Source organism: Pelecanus crispus, chromosome 6, assembly GCF_030463565.1.
Source record: "Pelecanus crispus isolate bPelCri1 chromosome 6, bPelCri1.pri, whole genome shotgun sequence".
Classification (NCBI taxonomy): domain Eukaryota; kingdom Metazoa; phylum Chordata; class Aves; order Pelecaniformes; family Pelecanidae; genus Pelecanus; species Pelecanus crispus.
In genome coordinates, this window is record NC_134648.1 from 7,411,578 (window position 1) to 7,439,571 (window position 27,994).

At 40.8% G+C, this 27,994-nt stretch overlaps 1 protein-coding gene across 1 annotated transcript in view; it reads left to right on the forward strand.

Annotated features, from left to right (window-relative positions):
- BBOX1 (gamma-butyrobetaine hydroxylase 1) overlaps positions 1-26,013 on the forward strand; it is a 32,601-nt gene extending 6,588 nt beyond the window's left edge. Inside the window, exons 3-7 of the mRNA XM_009480236.2 lie at positions 13,239-13,437; positions 21,396-21,501; positions 23,154-23,350; positions 24,023-24,189; positions 25,853-26,013. Of these exons, the coding sequence (XP_009478511.2) occupies positions 13,239-13,437; positions 21,396-21,501; positions 23,154-23,350; positions 24,023-24,189; positions 25,853-26,013 (830 nt within the window). The remainder of the gene's footprint in view (positions 1-13,238; positions 13,438-21,395; positions 21,502-23,153; positions 23,351-24,022; positions 24,190-25,852) is intronic.
- The last annotated feature ends 1,981 nt before the right edge of the window (positions 26,014-27,994 follow it).

The window sequence follows — 27,994 nt, forward strand, 5'->3', positions numbered from 1 at the left end:
TCCTTACCTGGCTGTGATGGTCTCTGGGACAGGTCAGGAGAGGAAGTCCTTCGCTGCTTTTCATACAAATATGAGTTGTTTAAAAGTAGTTCATGCATATATCAGACATAAGTGTTAGAAAGTAGACCTCAGATCTATTGCAGCTACTAGAAGGATTAAAACTGGCACCAGTATATTTGAATTAAGCTCTAAGATCTCTCTGAACCCCCCCTCCCCCAATTACTAATATGTAAAGCATAAAGATTAAAAAGGCTGTAGGAAATTCTGTGCTAAAATGATGAGGAAGTCGTCATATAATCTACGCTCTGCAACTTAGTATACGCACCTGGTAGAAGTAAACATCCGATAGTCAACTGCGGAAAGCCAGTGTCATTGTCAGCCAATTTTCACTTTGCTAATAGTAAAAACATTTATTATGCATACAGTCTTGAGCTGATATTGAAATGCTGCAAGTTTCTTCCCATTTTGAATGGCTTTATTGCCATGAATCATTTTATTTTAGTCATGGTTCTAAAATGTTTTCCTGCTTCTTTCTGTTCATGGAGATTATGCCTTTCTAATGTTTTGAAAGGTTTATGCAGTGCAGTAAAGACAGTGGTTTGGTTTGTGCTCTAAATATGCAAGTTTGTTCTTCGATTGTTTTTCATCATTTTTTTTGGCATATTTAGTATTAAACAAAGTGGTCATATTCATATTCTTAGCATAAAGCATTTGACCCTGTTGCACATGAAATTTTCATCAATGTGCTAAGGAAATGTGTCATCTTTAAAAAATAGTCAAAGAGTAGCTGCAATGTTTACCATCAAGACAGAATGATATATCAAAATAGGCTTTGCGAAGGTCTGTGCTTTATGCAGTACTGTTCCTTATTTTCATCAATGACTGTGATGGAAAGGAATAGCCACATTAAATTTGCAGATGACACCAACTAGGGGTTGACTGGAAGTGTGTTGAAGGACCAGGGTTACAACTCTAAATGACCTTGAGAAATAGGAGAAATGGTAAAAACAATAAAAACTGCTTAATGGGTTGAGCAACTATGTCCTCTAGCCTAATACTCGGTCTCCAGCAGCAATGTAGTAAAAGCACGTGAGCTAAGCCACTCTCTGCAGTCCATTTCCTTCACATTTCTTCAGCATCCATGGTCACTGCATCAGGGTTTCCTGTAGGATGCTGCAGCTCGGCAGCCATTCAAGTGCAAGGTAGGGAAATAACTACCCGGGTTGGGTGGGGTTGGTACTGGTCACAAGCTGAATGTGAGCCTATGCTGGCAGTCTGGTTTGGGATCAAGGCAAACATTCCTTTCAACTGAGCCCAAAGAGAAGTCTAACCTGCAGAAGAGATGAAGTAGTCTTTCTGTTCCATTTGACGGAGGGAGGCTTCCGTAGTGTGTATCGTTTCTGAGCACCACACATCAAGGAAGACTGCAAAGTGCTCATTGGAAAGCACTGTACATGATTAGTGGTCTAGAAGCATCTAAGAAATCAAGGGGTAGGGGCAGAGAGGGGAGGGAGTGAAGGAACCATTTGTTTTCCATGTTCATGGTAGGTGCATCACTATACAAATGCATGTGCACATATGTGAACAGATTTTCTTAATGCTGTTCAGAATAGGTAAAAATTTGACTTCAGGCAAACTATTAAAAGTTTCAAATTAAAAGGAAAATTTTAAGATGTAAAGCGAGGGCATGTTTTTAATAGCAATAATTTTACAAGCCACACTGGATTATTTTTTCCTCCCAGATACCAACTGCTGCTGCGTTCCATTCATTTCCTAAGATTAGTAATACTTGGAGCTGTACACAATACGTTTTCAGCTTTTGGCATATTTACCACAGTGCCGTTACAGAGTACAATGGCAAATGTCAGGGGCGAAAGGTTACTCCTGCAGTAGCTCAAAAACTAAGCTCTTGGCTGCAGCAAGATGCCACTGAAGGGCATTGGAGCCTTTCTTCTCTGAAACATGAGGTAGGATTTATAAGCATTCGTGTACCAGCCGGCACCTTTAAAAAAGAAAAACAAACCCAAACCACTAAGAATGCTGGCTGCACTTGTCACTGGAAGTGAATTAATGTGAGAGAACTGGAACCTGGAGGACAGAGTTTATAGCCCCGCCAGGCAGGATTTAACTATATCTACACTTTCTGTCTGTCTTTGGGTTTGTTTTTTTTTTTTTTTCATACAAAGTAACTAAACATCAAAAAAAAGCCTAAGCAGCTTCTTTACTAGAACCATTTCTCAGTTTTGCTAGCTGCCTGGAGAGTATCGGTGAACAGTTCAGTTTCCTTGAAATTTTGCAATTTCTACATCATAGTGGTACAGTAAAGGTTAAACATCTCTTCAGTTAGTAGGCAGTGTTGACTCCTGAATACACTGCAGAATCCAGGAAAGGGTAAATTCCCAGTACCTTAGCAGGATTCACATCATGGATAGTTTTTACACAGAGAAAAGATTGCTTTCTCAGAGAAACATTTTGAATTTAGCTTGGTCTCCCTCAGCTTCATGGAGTTGGAGATGTGAGGCCAGATGACGGCCTCCACTGCAGGTCTGGCTGGGAGGAAGACCAAGTGGGTTATTGTTTCCTGAATGTTCTCCACAGGTCAGCTGTAAGGGTTGGCAGATCTGTTATGCTGAACTCGAGGACAGTCCCAGGCAGGTATGATGAGTCTGTGCTGTTTTGCAGTGCTGTGGCAAAGCAGGTGTTTGCAACAAAAGCCAAAACCACCCCAAAACCCAACACCGCAGCCCATGTCCATTGGCTGCAGAAGGGGCATCCCATACTAGGTGGAACTTATAGCAAGCGCAGTAGGAATTGGGAACTTGAACAAGAGGAATCTACGGTCCGTGTACTCAGGGAAGCCTGGGGCTCCTGGAGCTGCAGTTAAACTCCAGATGCATATATTTATTTCCCAAAGTGGGGAAAAATCTGTCGGTATATTCCTTGATAATATTCCTTCCTTCCTTCCTAATATTCCTCTACTCCTTGTTTTCTATAAGGAAGATTAGGAAAATGTTTATTAGCAAGACAGCAAGAAAGACTAGGAAGGAAAAGTTGAAACTTAAAATGTTCCATTAGTTTTCACATGGTTATTTACCTGCACCAACACTGAAGCCTAAATTTGTCTTTCAAAGGATATTCTTGGCAGTTCACACAGCATACCTAAAGCTATTTTAATTTCATAACTTTTAATGGAGGAAAAAGGAAAACATTCATATTTTATTTTTTCCCCATCTTTCAAGTGTGTGAAAGGATGTATATTCAGTTAAACACACTGGAGCAGTGAGTAGCAGGCCATGGAGTGGTCTCAAAAAGGAATTTAATGAGGTGTGATTATATCTCTCCTCAAGGATTGCACTTTTTTCATTTTGTGAACATGTGAAATTCAACAGCTTGTCAATCATACTACAGCTTCTTTGAAACACCGGGTAGAGTATAAAAGATGGTCTATGTGGATAGCTTATATTTGGGTATGTGCGTTGTGTTTCTTGGACAGTCTCGAACTAGCCTTTGCCAAAGGGAAGAGGAATACTAGTGGTTGGAAATTTGCAGACTTTGCAACTGTTGAAAAATGTTGTAACTATGTAGTGTCTGGGTTCACTTTTTTATGAGCACGTTGCATTTTGTACTTGCTACCTGTATCTAGAGAGAGGGGAAAAAAGCCCCCAAACCTGGCCCTTTAGATCTCTTTGCAGTGCAGCATGTCCCTCAGTCACCAGGTGAAATCCCCCAGAACTCCCATTCTGAAAGCTGCTTGGAGTATGTAATAGTTTTTATTGGGCCTTTCTGTCGGAGGGATGTTAGAATAAAGAGAGGTATAGGTGTGTTATAAATTTATGCAAAAAAAAAGTAAGAAATAGCATCTTTGTCCTGTTTACCCATTACTGTGCAACGTCTTTGGTTTGAATATGTGTATGTGTTTATTGTGCATACAAACCAGTAAACTGGCAAACTTATGAGATATTACAAGTGGAAGTTAGCGAGAAGAGAGCCAGGAGGCAGGCAGTGTTGTAGTCGAGGCGTATAAATCTGAAACAGGTCTTTCATACAGGAAAGTAGTTGCCCCACATCTATTTCTGTGTGTTACAGTGACTTTGAAGGGCAGGTGTATCTGCCCAAATGGTCTTTTGTGTCTGCCACCAGCACTGCCTTTCAGATCAAGTGAGCAGATCACACCTCATTTCCTTGTTCTGCAAATTAACATGTATCATTATTAATACCTCACAGAAAGTCTGAAATACGTAAGACCCGAAGTTGCTACCAAAGAGCCTGGGGAATCGCAGTCACCAGGGTTGTTTTGCTTCTGAAATCAGCTGAGCCACAGCAGTTGACCGCTCTGAGAGCGGTGGTCGAACGCTGCCGCTTCGTGGTACCGCAGCCAGCCCGGCTGAAATCAATGGAGGGCGCAGAGTGCTCCTGTGGTGGAGGGTTATGAAGGCTTGCATGCTCTCTGTTCAACAAGAAAATGATTTTTTTTCCTGTGTATTAGAATTGAATACCCTGTGCGAACGTTTCGGGTGGCAGCAGGCGGTGTGCGAGGTGGGAGCAGGGCAGAGTCCATCGAGCGGCTGGGGGCACGGCTGTGCGGAGCCGGGGAGCTTGGCAGCCGGAGGCTCTCTGGGCCTGGGCCACCCTCCCCTCAGCACCTTCTGCTCTAGTCACCCCTTGGGAGAGAAAGTACGCTGCTCCCTGGGCAGGGGGGGTTCACTCCCGAGATTACATGAGAGCGTCGCCGATCGTGTCTCAGTGCAAGGCACCTGCTGGCAGTGTCTGGCCATTTACACAAAAGCGGGGGAAAAGGGTCTGCCGTCTGATTATTCAGTTACAGGAGCCTCAGTGTTTTCTGGAGCTCTCTCACTTTGCTGCCAGGCTGCTATCGCTAAACTATTAACTCCTGTTGCCAAGCGGGTACCCCAGCTCCCCTTCCCTGACTCCAGTTTCCTCTGCAGCCAGCAGCAGTTCTTACTCAGTCGCCAGACCCACCTTCTTTCTACCACCCAGTTCCCTACTGCTTCAGTTTCCCCGAGTTTTCCCCCAGGTAATGTATCTCTTTCTCCTCCCTGACAGCTGCTCTCATCCTTCAGTTCACATCTTCCCTCCTCTGGGGCCCTGGGCCGCACGGCGGTGGGGACACTTTCAGCTGTAAGAAGGTCTGTAACTAAGACTCCTTGTGGACTTGTACCTCAGGAAGCTCAGGGGGCCAGGAGGGATTCACCAAAACATATTTCTGACATCGCCTCAGTCACCAAAATTAGAGGAATTACAGCCTTTGCTGGAAGTTTTTCAAACATGAGCAAAAAGTGTACTCCCGTGCTCAGTTTTGTTCCAAGGTACAGCCGATCCTTTTGACTGACTGTTCTCCTCATAAATTCAATATAAGGAAACCTTCAGCATTAAAAAAAAAAATAAAAAGCCCAAAAGATTGTATTTTGCTGAAGTTATAGGCATTAAAAACAGAATTTTGAATAGAAAAATGGATTTCTGAGGAAATCTTAGCACCACTTATTACTAACAACTTTTTCAATATTATAACTACTGGTATGTGTGGTGCGTGTACGTGCTGTCATAAATATACATAGATAAGTGGTAGTGCAAATACAAGGGAGAAAACAATTACCGATGATGCTTTCTAGCAAGGCAGTTTAGTAAAAGTTATGTGTTGACCTAAGAGTCATTTACACTCACCTGTACTCATTTCAGTTTTAATGCACTAACAATGCTTACAAATGTGATTAGTAACAATAAAATCACTACCAAGTGTCTGTAGCAGCTTTCTTTCAGGTGCACGGGCAAGCATTTCATTTGGCTTTAAACCCTGCACTATTTTAAAACCCTCATGAATAAACAAATAGACAAAAGACCAGGATGGGTTCAGTGGTCTATGGACACCGTGTGGTATTTTAGAATGTTCTTCTTGGGAATTCTTTCAGCTGTGGAAGAAAATCACTACTAGTTGTAAAGTACCAAATGTGAGCCACAACTGTGGATTCCAGTGTCCTCTGCCAGTAGCACAGGCAAATTAAATTAAAGTTAACTGCATTAACAACTGGCAGACTCCAGAAAGCGTCCCAGTGAGAACCTGTGCTTTGGGATCCCTGACTGATTTCCTACCTTTTCGCTTTCTGTCGATGTTACCGATCCCTTGAGTTGTGGGCTGACTGCACTGGAGCCATTAAAACTTGGGTGCTAGCTGTTTCAGTGTTGTCTAGCAAAACTGGTCCCGGCAGGAATAGTCTGGGGGAAAAAAAAGGGTGGTGGTGGGGGGATAATCTTGATTATTTTAACAGAGTGATCTTTGCCTATGAATATTGAGGCCAAAATAAAGAATTATGGGGTTTAGTTGTTATTATGTGGTTTTTGCCTGCACTAGTGAATGGCTACAGCACTGCCTTTTATTGAAGAAAATGAATTTGATTTTGTAAATGTCTCTGAAAAAAAAGAAATCTTAAACTATACCTGGCTGAAGTAGTTTTAAATGGATGGTTAGCTATGAGGTTCTTCCTGCAGCATCCTGATTCTTCCTAGCTTCCTGACATGGACAAATGACTCTATCAGTAGTTTTTTTTTCTAAATTTCTTGCATGTGACTGGTATGATATGAACATGATTTGAGTTTGCACAAAATTATGTGTGGAATAACAGAAGTATGAATATTGAGGTGATGCTACCTCAGTCTGGGGAAGTCAGTGACATGTCCCATCCTTGAGGAAGAATGATCGTATTAGATCTCTCTTCAAACTTTAGAATATTCTGAAATCAACAGGTGAGAGAAGTCCCAGGGGAATGGATGTTTAAGCTTAGAATTACACAGTTCTTGAAGCACACAGTTGGTGCTATATTTGGCCTTGTTTCCTGTGAGCCTGCTGATTTTACGTGGAAATTACTTTCCTCATCTTGTGTTTTGCAATGGTCCTGCTATATCCCTCACCCAAGGTCTAGCACATACTCAGTGTGAAAGGAATATTTGGACAATTTTGCTGCCAAACTGGGGAAAAAGAAAAAAAGGCTGTGGAGCATCTGCAAGGTGATATTTTTCCGAAGCTGTAACCATTGGCCAAACTTGACTAGTTTCACAGGAATGGCAAATGTACATGCCTAACACGTGAACAACTTATTTGCCAAATGACACTTGAAAGAATGATAGTACTCAAACTTCTCTGCTGAGCCAATGTAGAAATCTTGACTTGGCTACACCACTCATTTTTCACTGGCCGAGGCTTTTGATCTATTTTCATTGTTGTTGAAGCGCTCCCAAAATTATTTTCGGCAGATGCTGCCATGGAAAAACCTCAGCCCAAATGGTTAAAGTTTACCCAAGCTGCAAGCAAGTGAAATGCTCCAATAGAGCGGTGCGAGGTGGCACCAGTGGTAGAGAGCTCCTCCAGCTGTGCTCGCTGACAAAAAAAAAAATATTTCATGTACGTGGGCAAGGGAAACTGAACCCACTGGCCTCACGTTATTGAGCGAGCTTCTTCCCAAAGCTCCACCAGAAGTTTTAACTGGCAAACATTTTTCTCCACCATACCCCATATGGCTCATACACGTGTTTGCACCATATGGGTAAGACTCAGGATGACTGAGGAAAAAAGATCCATAGTTGTCCACTGAGGAAGTCCTGGGTATCTCCAATTGTGGTCTCAGAGCTAACCATGTGGAGCTCAGCCGTGCAGAGTCAGACTCTTCATTCTTCCCTGTATCCATCTTTCCTTGGCCATTAAAATAGAATGGCTTTGGTTTCAGAAGGGGCAACCTTTAGTTAAGAAAGAGTTTAAAAATAATTTTCAGCAGGGAAGAAATTTCACACAATTCACAGCTCTTGTTGAAAACTATTGTAAACCTGGCTCATGCTGGCACATACAAAATTTGTGAATGTTCTTGGTCCTGGTGTGCTTCCCCCCTCCCCCAGAATGGCTGTTTTCCCTGAGCTGATGCTGATCGTGTTCAACGCTGCAGCGCGGGGAGGGGGAAGGCAGCCAGCCAGTGTCACAACGCCTGCGCCTTCGGGCAGGAAGGCTGCCAGTTCTCAGTGGCCGGGGGGAGACAAAACACCAAACTAAAGAGCTTTACTTCCATTTAAAAAAAAAAAAAAAAAAAAAAAAAAGCATGGAAATATGAAATCATTAAAATTCCAGTATAAATATTAATACCATTACAAGGAAGATGGTATCAGATGAGCCCAGAGACCTCAAGTAACCCCGTGGGCTAATTGGGTGACCCCAGCATGGTCCCAAGAGCAGGCACTTGACCTCAAGTAACCCCATGGGCTAATTGGCTGACCTCAGGTGACCCCAGCACAGTCCCAAGAGCAGGCACTTGACCTCAAGTAACACCATGGGCTAATTGCTTGACCTCAAGTAATGCCATGGGCTAATTTGTTGACCTCAGGGAACCCCAGCATGGGCCCAAAACATGAGGTTTGACCTCAAGTAAGGCCATGGGCTAATTGGTTGACCTCAGGTAACCCCGTGGGCTAATTGGTTGACCTCAGATGACCCCCCAATGTGGTCCCAAGAGCAGGCACCTGACCTCATGTAACCCCAGGGGCTAATTGGTTGACCTCAAGTGAGCCCAGCATGGTCCCAAGAGCAGGCACTTGACCTCAAGTAACCCCATGGGCTAATTGGTTGACCTCAGCTAACCCCAGGGGCTAATAGGTTGACCTCAAGTGACCCCAGCATCATTCCCAGAACTCGAACCTGAGCTTGTTTAGCTCTCCTGACCTAGTCTTTCCCTTTCTGTGTCACATGAAGGAAGCCATTTGTTAAGCGGCTCTGTCGCTCTGCGGTAGGCCGGTTGCCGTGTCTGCACGGCGGCTGCAGCGCGGCTCCCACCCTGGCCTCCGGCTGCCCGCCCGCCTGGGTTCCTGGCCCCACGGGCAGTGGGTTGTGAAGAGCTCAGTGGACCCAGCCCCTCTGCGAGGCCACCACCCTGCCCACCCCCTCAGCCTCAGTTGTGCCCCCATCCCGCTCGCACCCGCGCCTCTCGCCTCGTCTACGCAGGAGCTCTGCTCCCCTGCCCGCCCCGCAGCACCGCCCGCCTTCATTTTGGGAACATGAGGCTGCTGCTGCGCTGGGAGCTCCAGCGCCAGCTTTCTGTCGGGTACAGCTGAATCCCTGTGTACATCTGCCCATAGGTACCCTTACCTGCAGCGCTACAGATTTAGTGATATGTTTAAAAGACGTCAGCGCAGTTTGAAACTTCAAACCCACCCTTTACTGGATTGACTTTTGTTAACAGCGTGCAGTGCCCAGGGTTAGTCCTTAATCCCCATCAACATCCAGGTGACCAATTAGTCCTTAAGAAGCTCCTCCTAAATTAGCCACCAGTATAAACCAGCAGCGAGCAGGATGCTGGGGTTAGCAGTTGTGCCCTGGAGTTGGTGCTGTGGTTTGGGCAGCTCTCAAGGTGAGGGGGGGGAAGAATACTTTTTGGTGAAGGAGACCAGACGTGGAGGAGGATACTGTCTTTTCTTCCTTGTTTTTCTCATTGCTTGCTAGTGTGTTATTCTTCTTTTTCTTTTGACAGGATGGGGGGCAGCACACTTCCTCTTGACTGAGTTGTTTTGTTTCTGCAACCAGGACTTGTTTTGTGGGTTTTTTTTTTTTTTTTTTAGGACATCTCCCCTTGTCCTGTGGGGTTACTTTGGCTTCACCAATTATCTTCTCTACCTGCTGTACATATGGGTTTTTTAGCTCTTTTACACTTTACTTCTTGTACTTGTTTCCTGTATTTCACATGTGCAGTTACCTTCCTCTTTGTGCTTACTTATTCTGTGTTTGTTTTTTCTTGGCTGTTTCATAAAATGCCAATTGCTGAATTTGCTGTTAGGATTTATACCATGCTATACAGTGCTTGCATACAGTCACTGGTTACGTTATCTCAGTGTGCTTATGTCTCTATTTAAGACAAGTCTTGTATCTTGCTTAACTTGCTTCTACTTCTTGTCTGCAACAGGCCACCACTTTGGCTGCCTTGCTCTGTGGTGGGTAGCCGTTCAGCCACGGTGGTGAAGGTCCCTCTTGGAGCCTTCTTGAAGGGCTATGTGTTTACTTGAGGGAAAATATCAAGAAAATGTCATCCTAGAGAGGCTGCCCAAGCCTTGCTCTAGACATGTATATCCTTAGACATGAGTAACTGGAGAGGCTTTCCCGCAGCAGGTTCCCAGGACTTACTTCAGTTCTGTATGTCCCCAGACATGAATAACTGGACAGGCTTTCCCCCGTTAGCTGCCGTCGGCTGTTGTAGACCACAAGAAGTGGAAAGCAGCTGTTGCCTTTTCCTGAACCATCTCTGAAAGGAGGGCTCCAGCAGCACTGTGGACCTGAAGGGCTGCTCTCCTGCCTAACGCTTCTCCTCTCTGGGCCAGAGCTCAGACACCTCTGCAAGAATCGCAGGAGCTGGTGAGGCCTAGGGGAGCCGGTTGCCTGCACTTCCCTCCTGGCTGCACTTCTGAATTTCTCAGGGGAGTCTTTGGACTTGGCTCACCCTTGGGCGAGTGTGGGCACGTTTTCTTACCACTTGCCATGAGCAAAGTCCTGAAAACAAAGAGCAGTGAGAGACAAGTTCTAAATTCTTCATCTCTCTGTGTGTGCATCTCACCTGGAGAAACATGAATGTTGCCTGAAATTAGGAGAAACAAAGTGGAAGGCATGGGACTTCTGTCCTGGGGCAGAAAGGAGGCAGGAAAGCAAAAGCTGGTTTTTAGGTGCATGCGAAGGGACTGCCTAGCTCTGTTAGCATTCAGGCCGTTCTTGTGGCTCACACTGGAATTGAGAGTGCCTCCAACACAGGCTAAGGCAACCCGCTCTTCGTTAGACCCACTGATAGGAATTCCTGCCTACCTTTGTATTCAAAATCTTAGGAGAGAGAGAAAATCCCAGTCCTGATATCTCTACTTGAGTCAAGGTCTCAAAATCTAAGGTTGCCTCATGGAGAAGGAAGGAAATGCACAGTAAAGAGGACACAAAGTAAATGAAGAAGAAGAAGAAAAGCAAGAAGTAATATATAACTGCACAGCCCAGAATCTGATTGGGGACAGCCTCCTGCCTTAATGCCCAGACACAGGGGTTTTAGCAAAGCAGAGCAAAAATACTTGCTGGGAAGACAGGGCTAGCTAGCCTCAGCTGAGTTCCTGAGTTCCTCTCCCTCTGCCTGGTGGGAGCCGTCGTCTTCCCATCTAGTGCAGCAGTTCAGGGGACGCTGGTTTTGGTTGCCGGCGTGCACCCAAGTGGCCTGCAGTGACACACTGGGATTTACAGTCAGCGTGTGCCCCTGGAGATCAGAGGGGACAACCAAGGGCTTAGCCCTAAGAGCTAGCCCACAACAGTTGAAGTTGTGGCTAGATCATCCCCTTGCCTTCAGTGGCCATCAGATGCCAAGATCAATGCTAGGAGTCGTGTGGTCTCCTCTGGGGAAGCCCAATCAGGTGAGGGACGTATGCTGGCGCTTACAGGAGGTAGAGTGAGACTTGCGCTGCGAGCAGCCGCTGTGCCTTCCCGTGGCGTGCCTGGGGGCTTCGTGTCTATCTGCCTGGCTAGACACATTAGAAACCTTTCCTTCTCCAGATGCAGCCTCCAGCACTGTAATCCAGATCAAAATTTTAAGTGTGTACAGTTTTGTTGAATGCAGAATACTATAGACATAATTTTTAGAACTTACTCATGTTGGAAGATGAGATTTGAATTGTGTAGCCCTTCATATTGTGAAAAATCTGCCTAGATTTCATGATCATATCTAATTATTACTTTATTTTGTCACTGTATGTTTATGCTTGTCTCTTCTGTAGAGTATCGTTACAAATGGATACAAGGCCATGTTGTCTGACAGAGTACATTCTTCCCCAGAAAATAATAGTTAAAAGAATTGTTTTTGTTTTCTAGTTATGACTCAGTATCTTAGCTTTATTTCCTCTCTCTGTATTAGGTAACATCTATTTGGTAACTCTCCATCTCAACCAGAATATGATTGCTGTAGGATAGGCTATGAAATTTTTAAAAAGCATTATTAAAGCAAAGCCAATAACCATTATAGAACTGTGATACTAGAAAACAGTAATAAGAATTGGTCACACATTAAAAATCCCCATCTATAGATACAGGTATAGACATACTGTTAGAGAAAGGTACAGATTTAGCAGTATTTGGGCAGCTGTAAATACATAAAAGGATGAGGCTAAGCAGCATTTGATTTTAAAGCTGCACAGATTTTCACTACTTTTAAAGCTTTGGGTGATGTACTGTGCAGCTGCTGCAGGTTTGAGGGGACAAAAAGAAAGAAAAGGGGAACAGCAGAAGGTCTGAAGGAAAGCCAGGCACAAAAGCCCTTTCCATTCTGCCTGCAAGTCCCTACCTGCCTCTAACAAATGGCTGCAGGCTTCCACCTTTTATATCGCAAGGTCTATTCAGCAAGCAGATGTCTGATTAAGGTATAGCAGTTCTAACAATCTTCTATTGTCATATGCTCTTATAATAATCAATTTTGTTTGAGAATGGGCATGACATAACTTCTTGCTCATGACTCAATCTTTCTATCATTTTCCTTACCTTCTGGCAGTGCTTGGATTTGTTAACATCTTGAGCTCTCATTTGCATCTCCCTGAAATAAGATAAATGCTCACAAAAAAATCTGCAGAGGAAAAGACAAGGAATTACACTGTCCTGCAGAATTTAATGTAACTGGATATGATTTCATGTAGACAAATCTACAAAAGAAAATTGATTGGTCACTTATGCAACTGATGTAGTTACTCTACTTCTAAGCTGTTATATCGATGTGTGTCTTCTCTTGTTCCTTCATCAGGAATATAATCTTTTCATTATTATATATCCATACAATAATACCTCTGAGGGAGATCTCAGGCTGCTCCATGCTATTTTATCCTGGACAAGAAACTTTCGAAGCAGTCTCAGTTTCAAATTTTCACTCTTGTGGTTTGCCAGTACATACAGAAAAAGGAATGTGCACATTTCTGATGTACTGTTAACAAAAAAAAAATCTATTTCAAATGGTCTTTTATTCAACTTCTGATTTTAAACTTCTTAACTGCAACGTTTTGTAGAATTTCATCATAAAGATTGCTTGTTACCCATGCAAACTCAGGGACTCAGTTTCAGGTGGTTGGCTGCAGGATTGACAGTATATTCACAAATGCATAGAAATCCCATTAACTTCGTACTTTGACTGTGTCCTGAGCTTTGATGCTAAAACAACTAAGCAATTGTTTCTCCATTTCTTTCCTTTCAGAATGCCAGTACTGGGGCTCAGACCTGCAACTTCCCAAAATACCTTTTGAAGAAATCATGTACAATGATGAAAGTGCATACAAGTGGCTGTGCACCCTAAAGAAAGTAGGAATTGTGCTACTAACAGGAGCTGCTACTAGGCAGGGAGAGTTGGTTAAACTTGGCCATAGGATTGGGTTCCTGCGTCTCACTTTTTATGGGTGAGTTTTTGGTTTTTAGTATCCTTGCTTTGCCAGCTATGTAATCACCTCTAATGTATTCCACTTCAGCTTGCTGGGCCTCTTTTGTGGATTAACCTTTTTTCACTTTAACAAGGTGAAATTTGTTCTTCTCTGCATGTTAGAAAACGTGTCAATTAATATTCTGTATGAGAGGATTGCTTTGCTATCACAGGCAGAGTATGTAAAGAGCAGCTGCTATAACACTAACTGCTGAGAGAAGGAAAAATGCCTGAAAACAGATGATATCAAATAAAAGATAACCAGAAGACAGCTGTACTTATCTATACCATGCACAAAATCAAAAATCCCTAATCCAGTCCCCTTCTGAATAAAGTTATCTGTGCTGAAACTTTTTCTTAGCCTGATTTTGAGTCATGGAAATAGGTAAGACTTGGATGATGTTATTGTGTCTCACATCACCAAGAAGATGGGCAGAATACCTGTTTCCCTGCTTTCAACTGAGTCTGCTCTGGAAAGCCACAACCAGTCCCAGCAACCTTTTTTTTTTTTTTTTTTTTTTAAAAAAACTGCTTTTTTGCAAAAGTAAGAGCTCAGCCTGCAGGAATGCAAGCAGGAACTTGTAAATCATCCTTTTTATGCCAGGAGGTCATAAACTGAACCTCTAACTCCTCAAGCACCTACTAGGCGAGTAAACAAAGGGTGATGATAGCTCCCATCTTTCTGAGCTGAGTCAGTGATCTCCATCCAGCCAAGGAGCAGCATTATTAGCTAACATATTGCCCTGTCTCTCACCTCCAGCTGTTCATGTAATTTTTTACAATGTACACAAAAAGACTTATTAATTGGATGTGTGCTTATTCTTAAAAAAAAAAAATAACAATAGATAGTAACATTTAAACATAATTGTGATTTCTTGGTGCCTAAATAGCCACCAAAACTAGAACATTCAGCATTTCCCATCTGAAAAGGTCTCTTCTCCCACATAATAGAGTAAAAGATAATAAAAATTATGGCAAGAGTTGTCCTTCACTTTGACTTTGCTTATTCTCTGAAGCAGAGATAACAAACCATGTGGGCAATAACCAGTGTCTCCTCCCTTGTCTAAAAACAAAGCTGAAAAAATAGAAGTGGGGAAAAAATTTCAACATTGGCCAGAAAGACCACATTCCCTCAAGACTGCAAGTCAGAAGGAAAGATTTTCTGCCCCTTAACACTCCTGTGTGAAGGCTCATGTGAGCTCTGCTGGAGTACGCAATGCAGGTGAGGTTGGTAAAAGCAGCACTGTGATGCCAGGAAAAATACATTAACTCAGAAAATTAATTGTGAGGTGGCGAGGAGGAAGGCGAACAAAAGGTCCCTTCTTCAAGCTATGATGCTTATTAAGACTCATTGCTACATCTTCATTTTGCAAGTATTGTTCCATTATCAGCTATGGAAAAAGATGTCTTTGCTGCTGGCTTTTAGATTTAGTGAACAATTTCTAAGAGGCAGAGGAAATAGCTATTGTGATATACTAGCAACTTCTAGCAGTGTATAAATTGCTTCTGACCCAATCTCCATCCTTCATTTTTGTTTCATTTATGTTGAAAGTCAGCCTGTTTGTGCAGAACTTTTCCCCATGCTTCAAATCAGGAAAGCTGGCTCAAGAAATCTAGAAATTAGCAGAAACTGAAGTGAATTCATAGCATGTAGAACAGCCTGTGCAAATGTCATTATTCTTCTTTTTTTCTATTGTCTTCCAAAAAGAAGGCATGGAGGGAATAACTGCTTTAAAATCCATACATCAGCAGCCATGATAAATATTTGTAAAGCTTTAAAGGGAGTAATGTATAAATGTACTAGTGTAGTTAAGATAATGTACTTTCATTAAGGTGTGGTTTCCTCTTTCTGCTTACTGTGCCAGAAGGGAAAGTGGTTTGCAAAGTTAACTGGGATTCAGTCAGGTTAATCCTACTGAAATAAATGGGAGCACAACCCCCTGCTCAACTCAGAAACCTCATCCAGTGCTACGGAACACTTTCTACCATTAACAGCATTCCTAATGTCAAGTACTTCTGTGTTTGGCAGTCTACTATGGTCTCAATTTAAAACTTGCATCGTTATGAAAACAGTACTGCTTTCTATTTCTGTTTTGATGTGATCCTAATAAGAGATACCAGGAGATTCTTGAGGGTATCCAACCCTGATCATATCTGAGGGTGTTTCCCAGCTTTCTGGGGTATCTGAAGGATGAAACATTCATTCTGTTTGTGTCCAGACAGCTGCACAGGATTTTGAGTTAGGAACGAATATAGCAAGCCCCAGATAACAACAAAAAAAATGTTGCTTCTTTGTTAAAGCATACCACTAAAAGAAAATATATAGTATCTCCAAAATACTTCAGGGGAGGGGAGGGAAAACCCAAAATACCTAAACAACAACTCCCCCCCACCCCCCAACCCTTCTGTGTATACCATGGATTTGTATTTGGGTTACAACAGAACCTTTAGTTGCTTTCCTAAGTTTCAGGGTTGAGAAACTGGATCTAGAACAATTTCCTAGATCCTAAAACTGGAAATGATCTTTAAATCTTCCAGACTAATGTTCTGGACATGGCAGCCCACTGTTTAACCTGTGGTCCATCTGCTGAGCCCTGTAACATGTTTTCACTAAGGCGTTCAAAAGTTTTTTGATATTTACCTCAGCAGCATTGCAAGATTAAAAAATCTACCACTCTGCCTCAGCTTTTAATCACCCTTGCTGTTTAAAATTACTGCCCACTGTCTGTTTGAAGCTGTCTGCAACATCCAGCTTGTGATAACTCTGCTATGTTTAAAAGAGACCAAAGAGTCCCTCACTGTATAAATGTGCATTAACTGTTAGGATATACTTTCCTTGGCTAAGTTCAGCAAACAAGAGATTCGGACTGCCCTAGGGAGACTTGCCAGTTTATCAGTTGTGTCAGCAGGATGGTTTTTTTCCAATTGAAAAAAGTTAGTCTTGCCCTTCACTGACTCTTCCCTAATACAATTATAAACAGTGATGATTATTAAATGCTTCACCTTGTTTAAAGTCAGCTTGAATTAATGTTTACTCTCTTTAAAGATGGTTTCAATAAAAGTAATTTGTCAGGATGAGTTCTCAGTCTTTGAGATAGATATATCTATATATTTAAAAGTGTTTTAATACATCCTACAAAGAACCTCCTGCCCATTAATGTTCCATACAAGATCAAGGTTGAAATGTGACCTTGGTCCACACCATTTGAGCAAGTAAGGGTTAGAGATTCTTTCACTGTTTAAATCAGATTTACTATTGGTGTTGATTAAACTTTATTTTTTTAATGTTTCCTTAAGCATTAGGGTTCACAATAAAGGAACAATAAAAGGCTGTAAGTCTCCTTGCTTTTCCAAAACCTATTTACTAATTCATGTATGTATTAGGCTGCAGAAAGAAGGTTTCAAAGTTACGAAAATTTTCCAATTGACTAAGAATTCTGCATTCAAAAGAAAACATACTTACTTAGAATATTTAGTTTAGTTGAGTTTTGGGTTTTTCTTTTTTTTGCTTTTTAAACACAGCTGTAGTATTTGAAAGTCTTGAAGTCTGGTTTACATCATCCCAGTTGAGCCACCATGGTTACATTTACTCTAGGTCATTTGACAGTTGCTAATTATGTTTCTGTGTATGACTAGATTGATCTTTGCAATATTAAATTAAAATCTGAAGAGGTCAAAGAGAGTCTGACAGCCAAAGACCAGTTTTGCAAACTAATCTGGATTTCAAGTAACAAAACCCAGCTCTGCCACAGGGTGAAGTCAACAAGCTACGTACAGACCAATGTCTGCTAAAGGAAAGGCACAGTTATAAAAGGGGTCAGATGCGTATGATACAGTGTGCCTATTAGCAGAGCCAAGACTTTTGGGGGGAGAACCCAAACTGTTGAACTCACTTTCTTTTTCAGAATATGTTGCCAGCTTGCAAGGAGAGAAAGTAGCTGTGCACAAAGGCAGCCTGCTCTGGAGTTTAGAGCTGGACTCAATGAGCTGATTTGGGGCGAGTCTGCTATTCCTTATATCTTGGCTTTCATTTCTCCAGTTCAGAGATCAGACACTGTTTAGCTGTCTCCAAGATGCACTGTAAGGATGCCTTTATTAAGGCTACACGGTAAAAGCATACCTATTCAAACATAACACTCGGAGTAATACAGCAGTAAGCTGCTGGAACTGTACAGCCCCATTATGCTGCCAAGGAGGTGTACAAGATGAAGGATATTGCCTGCCATTGAGTTCTTCTGGCACTGGATGAAGTTTATAGGAAATGTTTTACAAAAGCATCATCTGTTTGCATTTGTATGGTTTGCAGACCACTGCATGGTTTGAGACACTGCTACTGAGCATTGTCTTCTCAATACATTGTAAGGAGGAGTTGGTTTATCTTTTTCCTCTGTTTAAGAGGAGTTTCTTTAATTGCAAAGGTTGTAAATAGAAAGCTAGGTTGCAAAATACTAAACCTGCTCAAAAGAATTGTTCTCCATTTTACTGCACCATCAACCAAGTCTCCTTCCTCTCTGTGCACATGCACACATGTAGAGGCACACATGTTGCAGCCTGACATCTTAATGTTCAGCTGCTCTCATTGCCATACAGGTAATGTTAATGATTAATGATTTGAATTTTTTTTTTTTTTTAATTACTCTTCAGACTACATTTTTTCCTTAAAAGCCCTGTTTGGTTGGGTTTTTTTTTTTAAAAAAAAAGAGAGGAATTTTTCAAGTACTGGAAAATACAAGCATGATCGTGCATAAACTTTGTGTTATTACGTGTAGTGTTTCAAGAACCTATCCATAAAGTATTTTTTGAAAGTTAAGTCACAAAACTAGTTTCAAATGTTTTAATACAGATGTTTACGAAGTGATAACATGCTAAACATATCAGCAAATAATTAGAGAACTGTATCTAATCAGCTTAATAACCCAGTGTTAAATGTGTAATTCGTCACGTGAAGCCTTGAAAAAGATTTCAATGGTTTTGGCTTATTTTTGGATACTTGGTGGGGAGGGGGGTAAGTGTTTTATAAGGAACAAATTTCTTATTCTTTTACCATGTATAGCTGGAACCCAGCCTAAAAAGTATTATGGAGAAGACAAGACTTCTTTCCCTATAGTATCTTTTAACCTGTTTCATTTTCAACTATAGTTATTGTAGTGCCTGGTCTTGTTGCTCTTACACATTTCTTGCAGTAGCAGAAACTCCATTGAGTTTTCAGTCTTAACAACAGACTTAGAGCAGCATTTTACAGTCCATCTCTTCACCTGTAAAACAAAAGTTCATTTCTCACTGGCATCCTATTCTGAGGTAGCTTTTACAACTGTAATAAAATAATAACTTTGGGTAAAATTCCCTTACTATTTCACTAGCAGCCAAATATAAGGCCTACCAAATATTATAAATAAAAGGATAAATTTGGAATTGGCAAGCTTGCCAAAGAAAACATTACCTCAACAGGGCCATGAATTTTAAACTGAAATGTAACAGCAGTGAATATAACCCCAACACATGGAAAAACAAACCCCTTTTTTCTTGTCTAGATGTTTGGTACATTCTACCTAAAATGCCATTACTGTAAAAAGTGGAAACATTCTCTGTATCAGCCATCTAACAACATCAAGGGTTCTACACTTTTAAATTAACCTTTTTCTTTACCTTATGGAGGCACAACTCCATTAACAGGGTCTCCAGTCATACCACAATTCATTTCTCCAACTTCTCATGCCCTAAACCTTGAGCTCCTGCCCTATTCTGAAGCCTTGTCCAGGGCTTGGAGTGCCATGATGGGCTTCCTTTGGGACCCCAGGACTCCCACTGAAATAGCCAAACCATCTGCACCTCCCGGAGGGCTTCACCTGCAAGAGAAGGACATGGGTCCCAAACCTCTTATGAATGAGACTTTTAGATTTTTTTAATAAAGTGCAAGACCAGATGATTCAAGTGTGGCTTTAGTTCCTAGTGCAGCAGTTTTGCAAGGCTAAGGATGTAACAGACAGGCTAGTTTTCTGCTCAGGGAGACTGAGTCCACATTGCCACTTAATGCAAAAAATTGCTATACCTGCCTGGTGCCGAATTTCCTCCTCTGTCAAACAGCCTGAGCAATTATGTTGAAATCTGACCCTAATTACTAAACCATAAACCATTCCACCCTGCTTTGCTCTCCCTAAGGGCCAAGAGTCCTCTGACATTACCCACATTTTCTTCCTTTACTTCTCGTGTGCTCTCCCCATGACTGAGTTGATACTTAAGTTCAGTTGAGACTTTGATTTTTTCCACATTCGGCACTGAGCTCCGTATTAGCATTGACTTCAAGTCAGTAACTTGAGCTTTGACCGAAGCAACTTGCGTGGAAGAAAAGCTCCCGGGGGCCAGCTCCCCTCACAAAGTGAAACAGCACGAAAACACTGACTGCTTTTGCAAAACCTTACAATGATTTTATAAAGTACTACCATTCCAACAGTTGTATCTGTTGCATATAAATGAGACAATTAAAATGTGTTAAATTGTTTTAGAACCATCAAGTGACAAGCCTTTTAAATTAAAGATATGGTGAACCTAGCTACCTTCAACACTAATGACAAGGATGATATAACGGGCTATTTTTTGGCTGTAAAATTGGGAACTATGGAAGTGTGGTTGAAATTATCATACTTGAGTACTGAAGTCATGTACTGATGAATATGTGCTGTACCAAATAATAAGAATTCTTTCTCCCAGGCAGTTAAACACATTTGCAAATATTCAAGGGGGTTTTGCCCCTGGCAATTTCAGAAAGTTAGTTTTAGCATTTTGCATAGTCTCTATACTAAATACCACTCCTAGAACAAAAGTGTTTGTATATTGTATATAAATCATTTTGGTCTGCATGTTCTTTAGCCTATTTTCATTTTAAACTATTATTAAGAAGTAATGCTAGACACACACCGTCTGAAACATATTTGGTCTATAGTATTTCACAAGGGAAAATTAGATTCATATTTTCTTTTAAATCACTTATGCTCCTGTGATTACATGGGCTGCGTATGGTGACATACATTTTTCCAGACAAACGTCTGGATCTATAACATGCATCTGCTGAGGATTGTCTTCAATCATGTGAGCTCTGTACAAACAAAACGTGTTGTTCTTGGTCTTAAATTCTCCTGCATGGTGTGTCACTCAAAACAGATTTTGATACTGCTGCAACGTGATATATTCATGTCTGTCATATAACTAAGACTTTTTTTTTCCCCCTGCGGTTGTCAGCAAACTTCTGACTGAATTTTGTCAAATTTCAAGACAGAAACTATGTAACAAAATAAATGGGGTTAGTTCTCAGAAAGAGCATCAAAGAAAGGGAAGAAGTTACAAAGTCTTTCATCAAGACATTTTCCTTCAGCGGCAAGCCTTCAAGTTACAGAAAAAAAAAACCCTGCAAAGGCTACTCTATATTTTCTAAGAGCATAAAGCTTTAAAAATAATTTTTGGGGAAAGTTACATAGCCTTTAACAATTTCATATTTCATTGATAAAGTGCTCCACCTGGCAGGAAAAAATGAAAGGCTGATAAAAAGAAATGGGCCAACTTCCACTCTCATATTTCTGAAGCCTCAGTAGTAAGATGATGATTTATCCTAGCAGAGACCTCTTGGTTAGTGTCTTCAACTGATCTTTGCATTCAGCAAAGTACTGCTGCTGGAAAGCTGTCATTCTCCTAAATACTACACTGGGCCAGGTGTCCCTTGGCACACTTAAGTTTCTAGCTTGAATCTAGGACTGCTGAAATAAGCCTTCTTTGCTGGGATTGGGGAACACTACTAAATTACTACTTCCTCATAATTTTACAATATTTTCATGTTCAAAGATGGAATGACTCTTTTGTACTGTGATTTCACAGCTTCAATGTGTACTGTCTGGCATGCTGGCTGGCTGTTTTAACATGTTTTCTCTTTTCCCTTTCATTATAAAGACCAACTTGGCAAGTGCAAGACAAAGTAGATGCTAACAACGTGGCTTATACAACCGGGAAACTATGTTTTCACACTGATTACCCTGCTCTGCAGTATCCACCTGGGGTAAGGTGAATCTACCAAGGGGAAAGGGAAATGTTCCTATAGTGTGAAATATGGCTAGCGTTCAGTGACTCCGAATTTTGTCTTTAAAGGAGCAGTGTGAAAATAACAATCTGTTACTCATAGGTATGCAATATATACATTATGATGTAAGTTCTGCATAACAAGCCCACTATTTATGCTATGATTTTTAAATGAAAACTCACAAAGTATTGAGAATATTACCATATGAGAAAGCATTAGGGTCCTGTATGTGCTTTTGATGCTGCTTACATTATATTGAAGAAGTTGGGTGTCTACAGGCTGTAGTCAAGTTGTGACAGCTTAGGACACGTCTGTTCACCTCAGGAGGAGAACGTATTAGAAGAAATATGATTAAGATGTTGTATTCTGTTTTCTATAAATTGATTGAAATTAGACCCTTATCTGCCCTTTCATAATTAGACAAAAAAGGGGCATTTTCTAAAGCTGGATAACAACCACAGAAAATACATTTTCACTTAGTCCCTGTCATATCAAAGCCTAATCCGCATAACTCACCGGAGAACCTAAATGTAGTAGGAACAGTACAAAGGAACAAAGATAACCCTGGGAAAGTTTGCATCTATAAGCTTCATACCTACAACTTCCTCTTCTCATGTTGTAGAGTACTTTCTACCAGTTTTTTCTATAATTAAACAAAAAACCAATGTGATTTACCCACAAGTAAGTGCCAAATACTTCACACTAACATCACCTATTAAAATCATTTAGATGCTGTTCATTAATGTAGAGTAAGGGTGGAATAGGGCTTAATTAATTGATTTCAGTTTCCCCTTTCATCACCATCATCAAGGTCTGTGGGTCTGGCTGGTGGGGAGATTCTGGGACAAACCCTGTTCTCTGCTTCTTTTTCTCCTCTTCTTCTTTTTTTTTTTTTTTTCTTCTTCTAGTGGTCTCAGAAATAATTCACTGTCATGGAAAGGAAAGGTGAATGCTGATACCATTGGTATGACAGATGTATTTTGTGTAGTTTGGCCGAGATGAACAGTTACACTTTGTGTGATGCTGGGCTCTCTAATGCCACGGGGAGTCTTACTGCCTGTGTCAGCAGCTCAGATTTACACTGGTGCAACCAAGAGCCCAGGTTAGACTTTCTGCTCCATCTCACGCCTTGGCAATTTCACTGTGAAGTGAAATGAAACTGTCTTAAACCTACTTTATGATAGAGACACTGGGCCTGTTGCCTTCTACGAGAGCCACCTTCTCCCCTCTGTGAGCCGATAATTCACAGTAGGTTTTGTTTCTGCAAGACAAAATTAATCCTCCTGTTGAGATAAGACTGCAATGCATTTAAAATTATATGACTGCCACAAAGAGGCACTGCAAGGAAAGAAGTGAGACCAGAGCTTTGCAGTTGACTCACAGGTTGCAAGTGTTAGAAGGTATCCCAAATGGGATGGATTTATGAACATGCTACTTCAATTTTCTGCCTGTGTGATAGTGACGGCAAAGTGCTGTGAAGCTGCAGTAATGGGAACTCAGGCTTTTGCTGGGGTGGGGGGGAAAAATCCCAAAACAAAAAAACAGAACCACAGATATGAGGGAATGGATACTAATGAACTGTTAAATATGCAGGCTAATTCTTCTCACAGTGAGATGTTAATTCATTCCAGGTTCAGCTTCTCCACTGTATAAAGCAAACAGCTGCAGGAGGTGAAAGTGAAGTTGTAGATGGATTTCACGTATCCAACAAGCTGAAGAAACAAAATCCTCAAGCGTATCAGATCCTGTCCTCTACTGCTGTAGACTATACAGATGTTGGGGTGGACTACTGTGATTTTGCTGTGCAATGTAAACAGAGGATTATAGAGTGAGTAGTTTCAACAACAGCGAAAAACAAAATCCCTGTTGTATGGTGGAGTACGTGTTGGCAGGAGAAGGTCTGCTCCTGCCACCTCGTGGTGAAACACTGGTTTGACTCAGTCTGTAGTTACTTTCGGGTTTTTTTTGTTGTTTGGGTTTTTTGCCAGTGTATTACTTGTTTTTGCTTTGTACCACCACAGCATAATTTTCCTTATTTGATTTTGCCACATGCTAGCAAGCAGTGGTGGTAATTAGAGGAACTCCTAGGTACAGACATAGGTTAACAGCAGCTGGGTCTGTTACTAAATTCCAGCCAATGTACATCCATATCATGTCAAAGAGAGATCATAATTTGAAGTATTTAGATTAAGAACTATATATTATAAAAAGATCAAATGCAAATTATCATAATCTCTTCTAAATTTAAAGAGTTTACAACTCTACAATTAAAGTGTGTAGAATATAGATGTTTGAGGAAATCAAGTGTCTCCACTTTTGTCCTGATTATCCCTTTTCCTACTTAGGCTTAATTATCAAAATCCAAACCAATAACAAGCTGAATTTCTCTATAGAAACATACTGAAATTCCAGCTGGAGAGTTCAGTTGCTGTTTAACCATCTTAAAATGTTTCAGTAACAACATAATACATTCCTTTTCCTTTCCTTCTCTGTTTCATAGCGTGGATTCCAGAGGCCAAGCAGTTCGCATCAATTATAATAATGCAACAAGAGACACAGTGTTTGACATACCAGCTGAAAAAGTGAGGCCATTTTATGCAGCTCTAAAGGAATTTGATGATTTATTAAACAGTCCAGAACACAAGTTTACTTACAAGCTGAAACCAGGTCAGCAAGTTGCATCTCCTCGCAATGATTTTTCACAGGTTTTTCCTAACAGTCAGAACACTTTAGCATTGTTAGCACTGGTACCGAAAGGAAATTTCAGTCCTTTTATCACCTATTTTATTTCATATTGCATCCTGACATTTGTCTCATAGATTTATTTTGCCTTTGTTACACTAAAAAGAAAAAGAAAAAAAAAAAGCAGGGGGTAATAGAGTCTATCTATTGATTAATCCAATGTATCTTTATACTACATCAAAACCCCATACCATATAGGAAATTGTAACTTGTCATATCGATAGCACCACCGACGGGAAATATCATGCGTAAGACTGCGGTGCCATCCCAGTTCAGTGTCTGTTCACTAAATGATACACAATCACATACTTTTTCCTCTGCTTCATTTGATGCAGAGTACAGACGTTAAGCCAAATGATACATCTTTCTTTATGACACTTTAATTTGTTAGTGGGGCACCTTCCCAATGGCTGCAGGAGTGGCAGAACATCTAGAAGATGATACAGTTGCATAATACACATAACGCTGAAGGAAGCTGAGCGGCACCGTGGGGAATTCAGTCGTTCATCTTTGCTTACCAGCGTAGACACCACCAGAATGCCAGCGTAATGCTGGGTGAATTACCAAAGGCCACTGCTGCTGCGCTGCTTTTTTGGGTGGCCTACGCAAGACATCTGGAGGCAGATTTGCAGAAGTGCTAAGTGCTCTAAACTTCAGATAGAGTTGTACAGGGCTGCATTTTGAACATAAAATATGCTGTAAAAATGCCCTTTATTCTTTAAAAGTCAGTCTATGCATATTTTAACTACTTTGGCCTTAATCTCTGTTCTTTTATTTCCCAGCTATAAAATAAAGATATGAATAGTCCCTCATCTCTCGAGAGATGTTACAAAAGTAAATTCATTAGTGTATCTGACTGCCTCAGGTACTGTGATGCTAGTGTCTTTAAAATGTCTATGAGAAAATGAATCTCTCTCTATTGGGAACATGCAATAAAATCATTTATAAGATCACATAATAAACGGTAAAAAAAAAGTGCCTCACATTACATTAGTACCATCCATCCAATCAATTAACACACCAAAACAGTGGTAGAAGGGAGGGGGAGAAGGAAAGAAAGACTATAAGGTTATTTAATTAGAAATTTATCATAATGGTGTCACACAAGGGAGAAAAATTAAAATGGCATTCTAGCCTTAATTATGTGATTTCCTAACTTTCAATGGCTTGACTTTGTTCTCATAAAATTCTCTTACCAGGGATAGTAATGCAGGATGTGTGTAGCACAAATAGTACCAAATTGATCAAATAAAAAGCATCCTAGTGGCTTTCACCCTTTTTATCATTCCTGTGGATTTTCTGTAGTCCTTTCCCCTCAAGTCTGCTTTTCTCAGCATGAACTCCCCTGCCGCTCTGCTTTTTAACTCCTGGTTATACAAGAAAAGAAGTAGAGGTCTAAGGGACCTGCCCTCTCTGGTTGAGAATGACCAGCTCAATTAAAATTACTGTGTCGTTGCTGTGTATCTCCAGCCGAGCTACTTCAAATTATTGCCTCCTAACTGTTGATATAAATCTACCTCCATGTTACCTGTTTGAAGGAATCAACTATAATATACCAAATATTAAACATTGTGCAATCTCTTTATAGGAGACATAGTGACGTTTGATAACTGGCGCGTGCTTCATGGGCGCCAAAGCTACCAGTCGGGATCAGAAGTGACTCGTCACCTGGAAGGTGCCTATGCAGACTGGGACGTGGTCATGTCAAGGCTCCGGCTCCTCAGGAAGAGCATCCTGAATAGGGACTGAGCTTTCTTCTAACGAGAACAAGCAAAACCTGGATTGTCGAACCTAAAAAAAAAAAAAAAATTGTCTTTTCTTTTCAGAAACTAACATCACAAATATATTTTTGAGTTCCATAAGCTAAGAAACCTGTTGTTAATAACAATTTAAGATTTATCTGTGCCCTGGAGTTTGAATCTATAAAATCCATTGCTACCTCTGTCAGTTTATTTGCTGTTTAAAATCAGTGGGCAAAATGTCTTGCAAGATTATCACTTTAATGGGCTGACTGGGTATCACAATACCTTAATTTTCCTCTATAAATATACCTTCCCTCCCTAGAAAGCTTGGAAGGGAGCATCAAAATAGAGCTTATAAGTATTACTAAAGATTTATTATGAACAGTACCTTCCTCTATTTTCAGAGGGGCATTCTTTATTGCAGATATCATAACTAAAATTCGTTATCAAAATAAGCAACCACTGCTGCAGAGTTATTTTTATATACACACCTTTCTAGGTAGAACTCCACTTTAATACAAGATCTCGTTCAACTATTCTGTATATCCCACTGTACATGTGATGACTATCACAGCCACAAATAGTTTTTACTACATTTCTAAGTCCATAAGCTCAGAAACCACAGAGCTACCAGAGAAGGCGTATTAATTTTCCTCTGCATTAGGAACAGAAATAAATCTCAGTGCAGAGGTGGCAGACAGGGTCAGAAATCCCATCAGATGCTGTGCACAGATATAATTAAGATCTGCAGGGCAGACAGGTGTTTGAGTAAAGTCAGGAAGAGGAATGAATGCTGATGCTGCTTTGTGGCTAGAAATCACAAAGCACAAGAGGTGGTTAGTGACTCCACACCTGACAGAGAAGTGGCGCCTGGACTCAGATCCATTTTTGTTACACCAAATACCAAATATCTGCAGGATATTTTCCTCTAGGCTGCATTCTGAATAGAGATCATGCTATGTAAAAATTACTGCAGCTGAAGTAGTGGGTTTCCCCCTACATTCAGATGCTAAATTGAAAGAGAAAGATTTTTAAAATACTTGGCTTTATACCCAACAATATGTCCACTGAGTTTATTCTTCACTGTCCTTATAGCTGCAGAGTTAACAGGACGCCCTCTCACCCATGCTGCGAGACTGACAAAATAACCACACATCCACCCTCGGATAGTCTCTGTTCAACTGTTTATTTTCAAACTATTCCTTGAAAGTCAAATAAATCCTAGCCTCTTTCTAGTAGGCTAAAACTGTAGAACTACAACTACAGAATTAAATAACTGTAGAATTAAATTTGTTGACAGAAAAAATCCCAACATAAGTGAGAACTCTAACATAAGCTTGCAAACACTTCCATAGCTTCTACTCGTCATTAACAGTCAACAGATATCTCAGCTGAATAATCAAATAAAACTAAATTAGGATTTGGTCATGACCTAGCATAGTGTGGTTCAAATCCATTCCTCTTTAGTAAGTACTGAAAAGTTTTTATCAAAGTTTTGACATTAAGACATAGCATAACAGAACTGGCTTTTAGTGGTGATTTGATTTCTGAGTGCCTCCTTTAATAATTAATTTTGGAAACATGAGGAAATTATTTTTTGCCTTTGCTATAAAAGGGGGAAAAGATGAGGAAAGGTTAATACCTATATTCTGTAAGACACCAGCAGTACTGTGCTTTAACTGTGATATTTTCTGTTTAACGCTTTAGTGAAGATTGCAACTTATAACTTTAAAACAAGACATCTTGGGATTTATACCAATGGTTAATAGGGAAGAGATATTTTCTGCTCTTATTCTGTACTTTTCTAAAAACCATTTTATGCAAATTTCTGTTTATTAAAAGCTGTCATGGAACTGATTACTGTTTTGGGCTCATACCTAATCTCACACATCTTGCATGCAGATATGAAGTCATTATTGTTATTTACAAATGTTTGTAAATGTGATTAGACCTAGATCCATCCAGGTTTGTCCCGTATACTTAATATA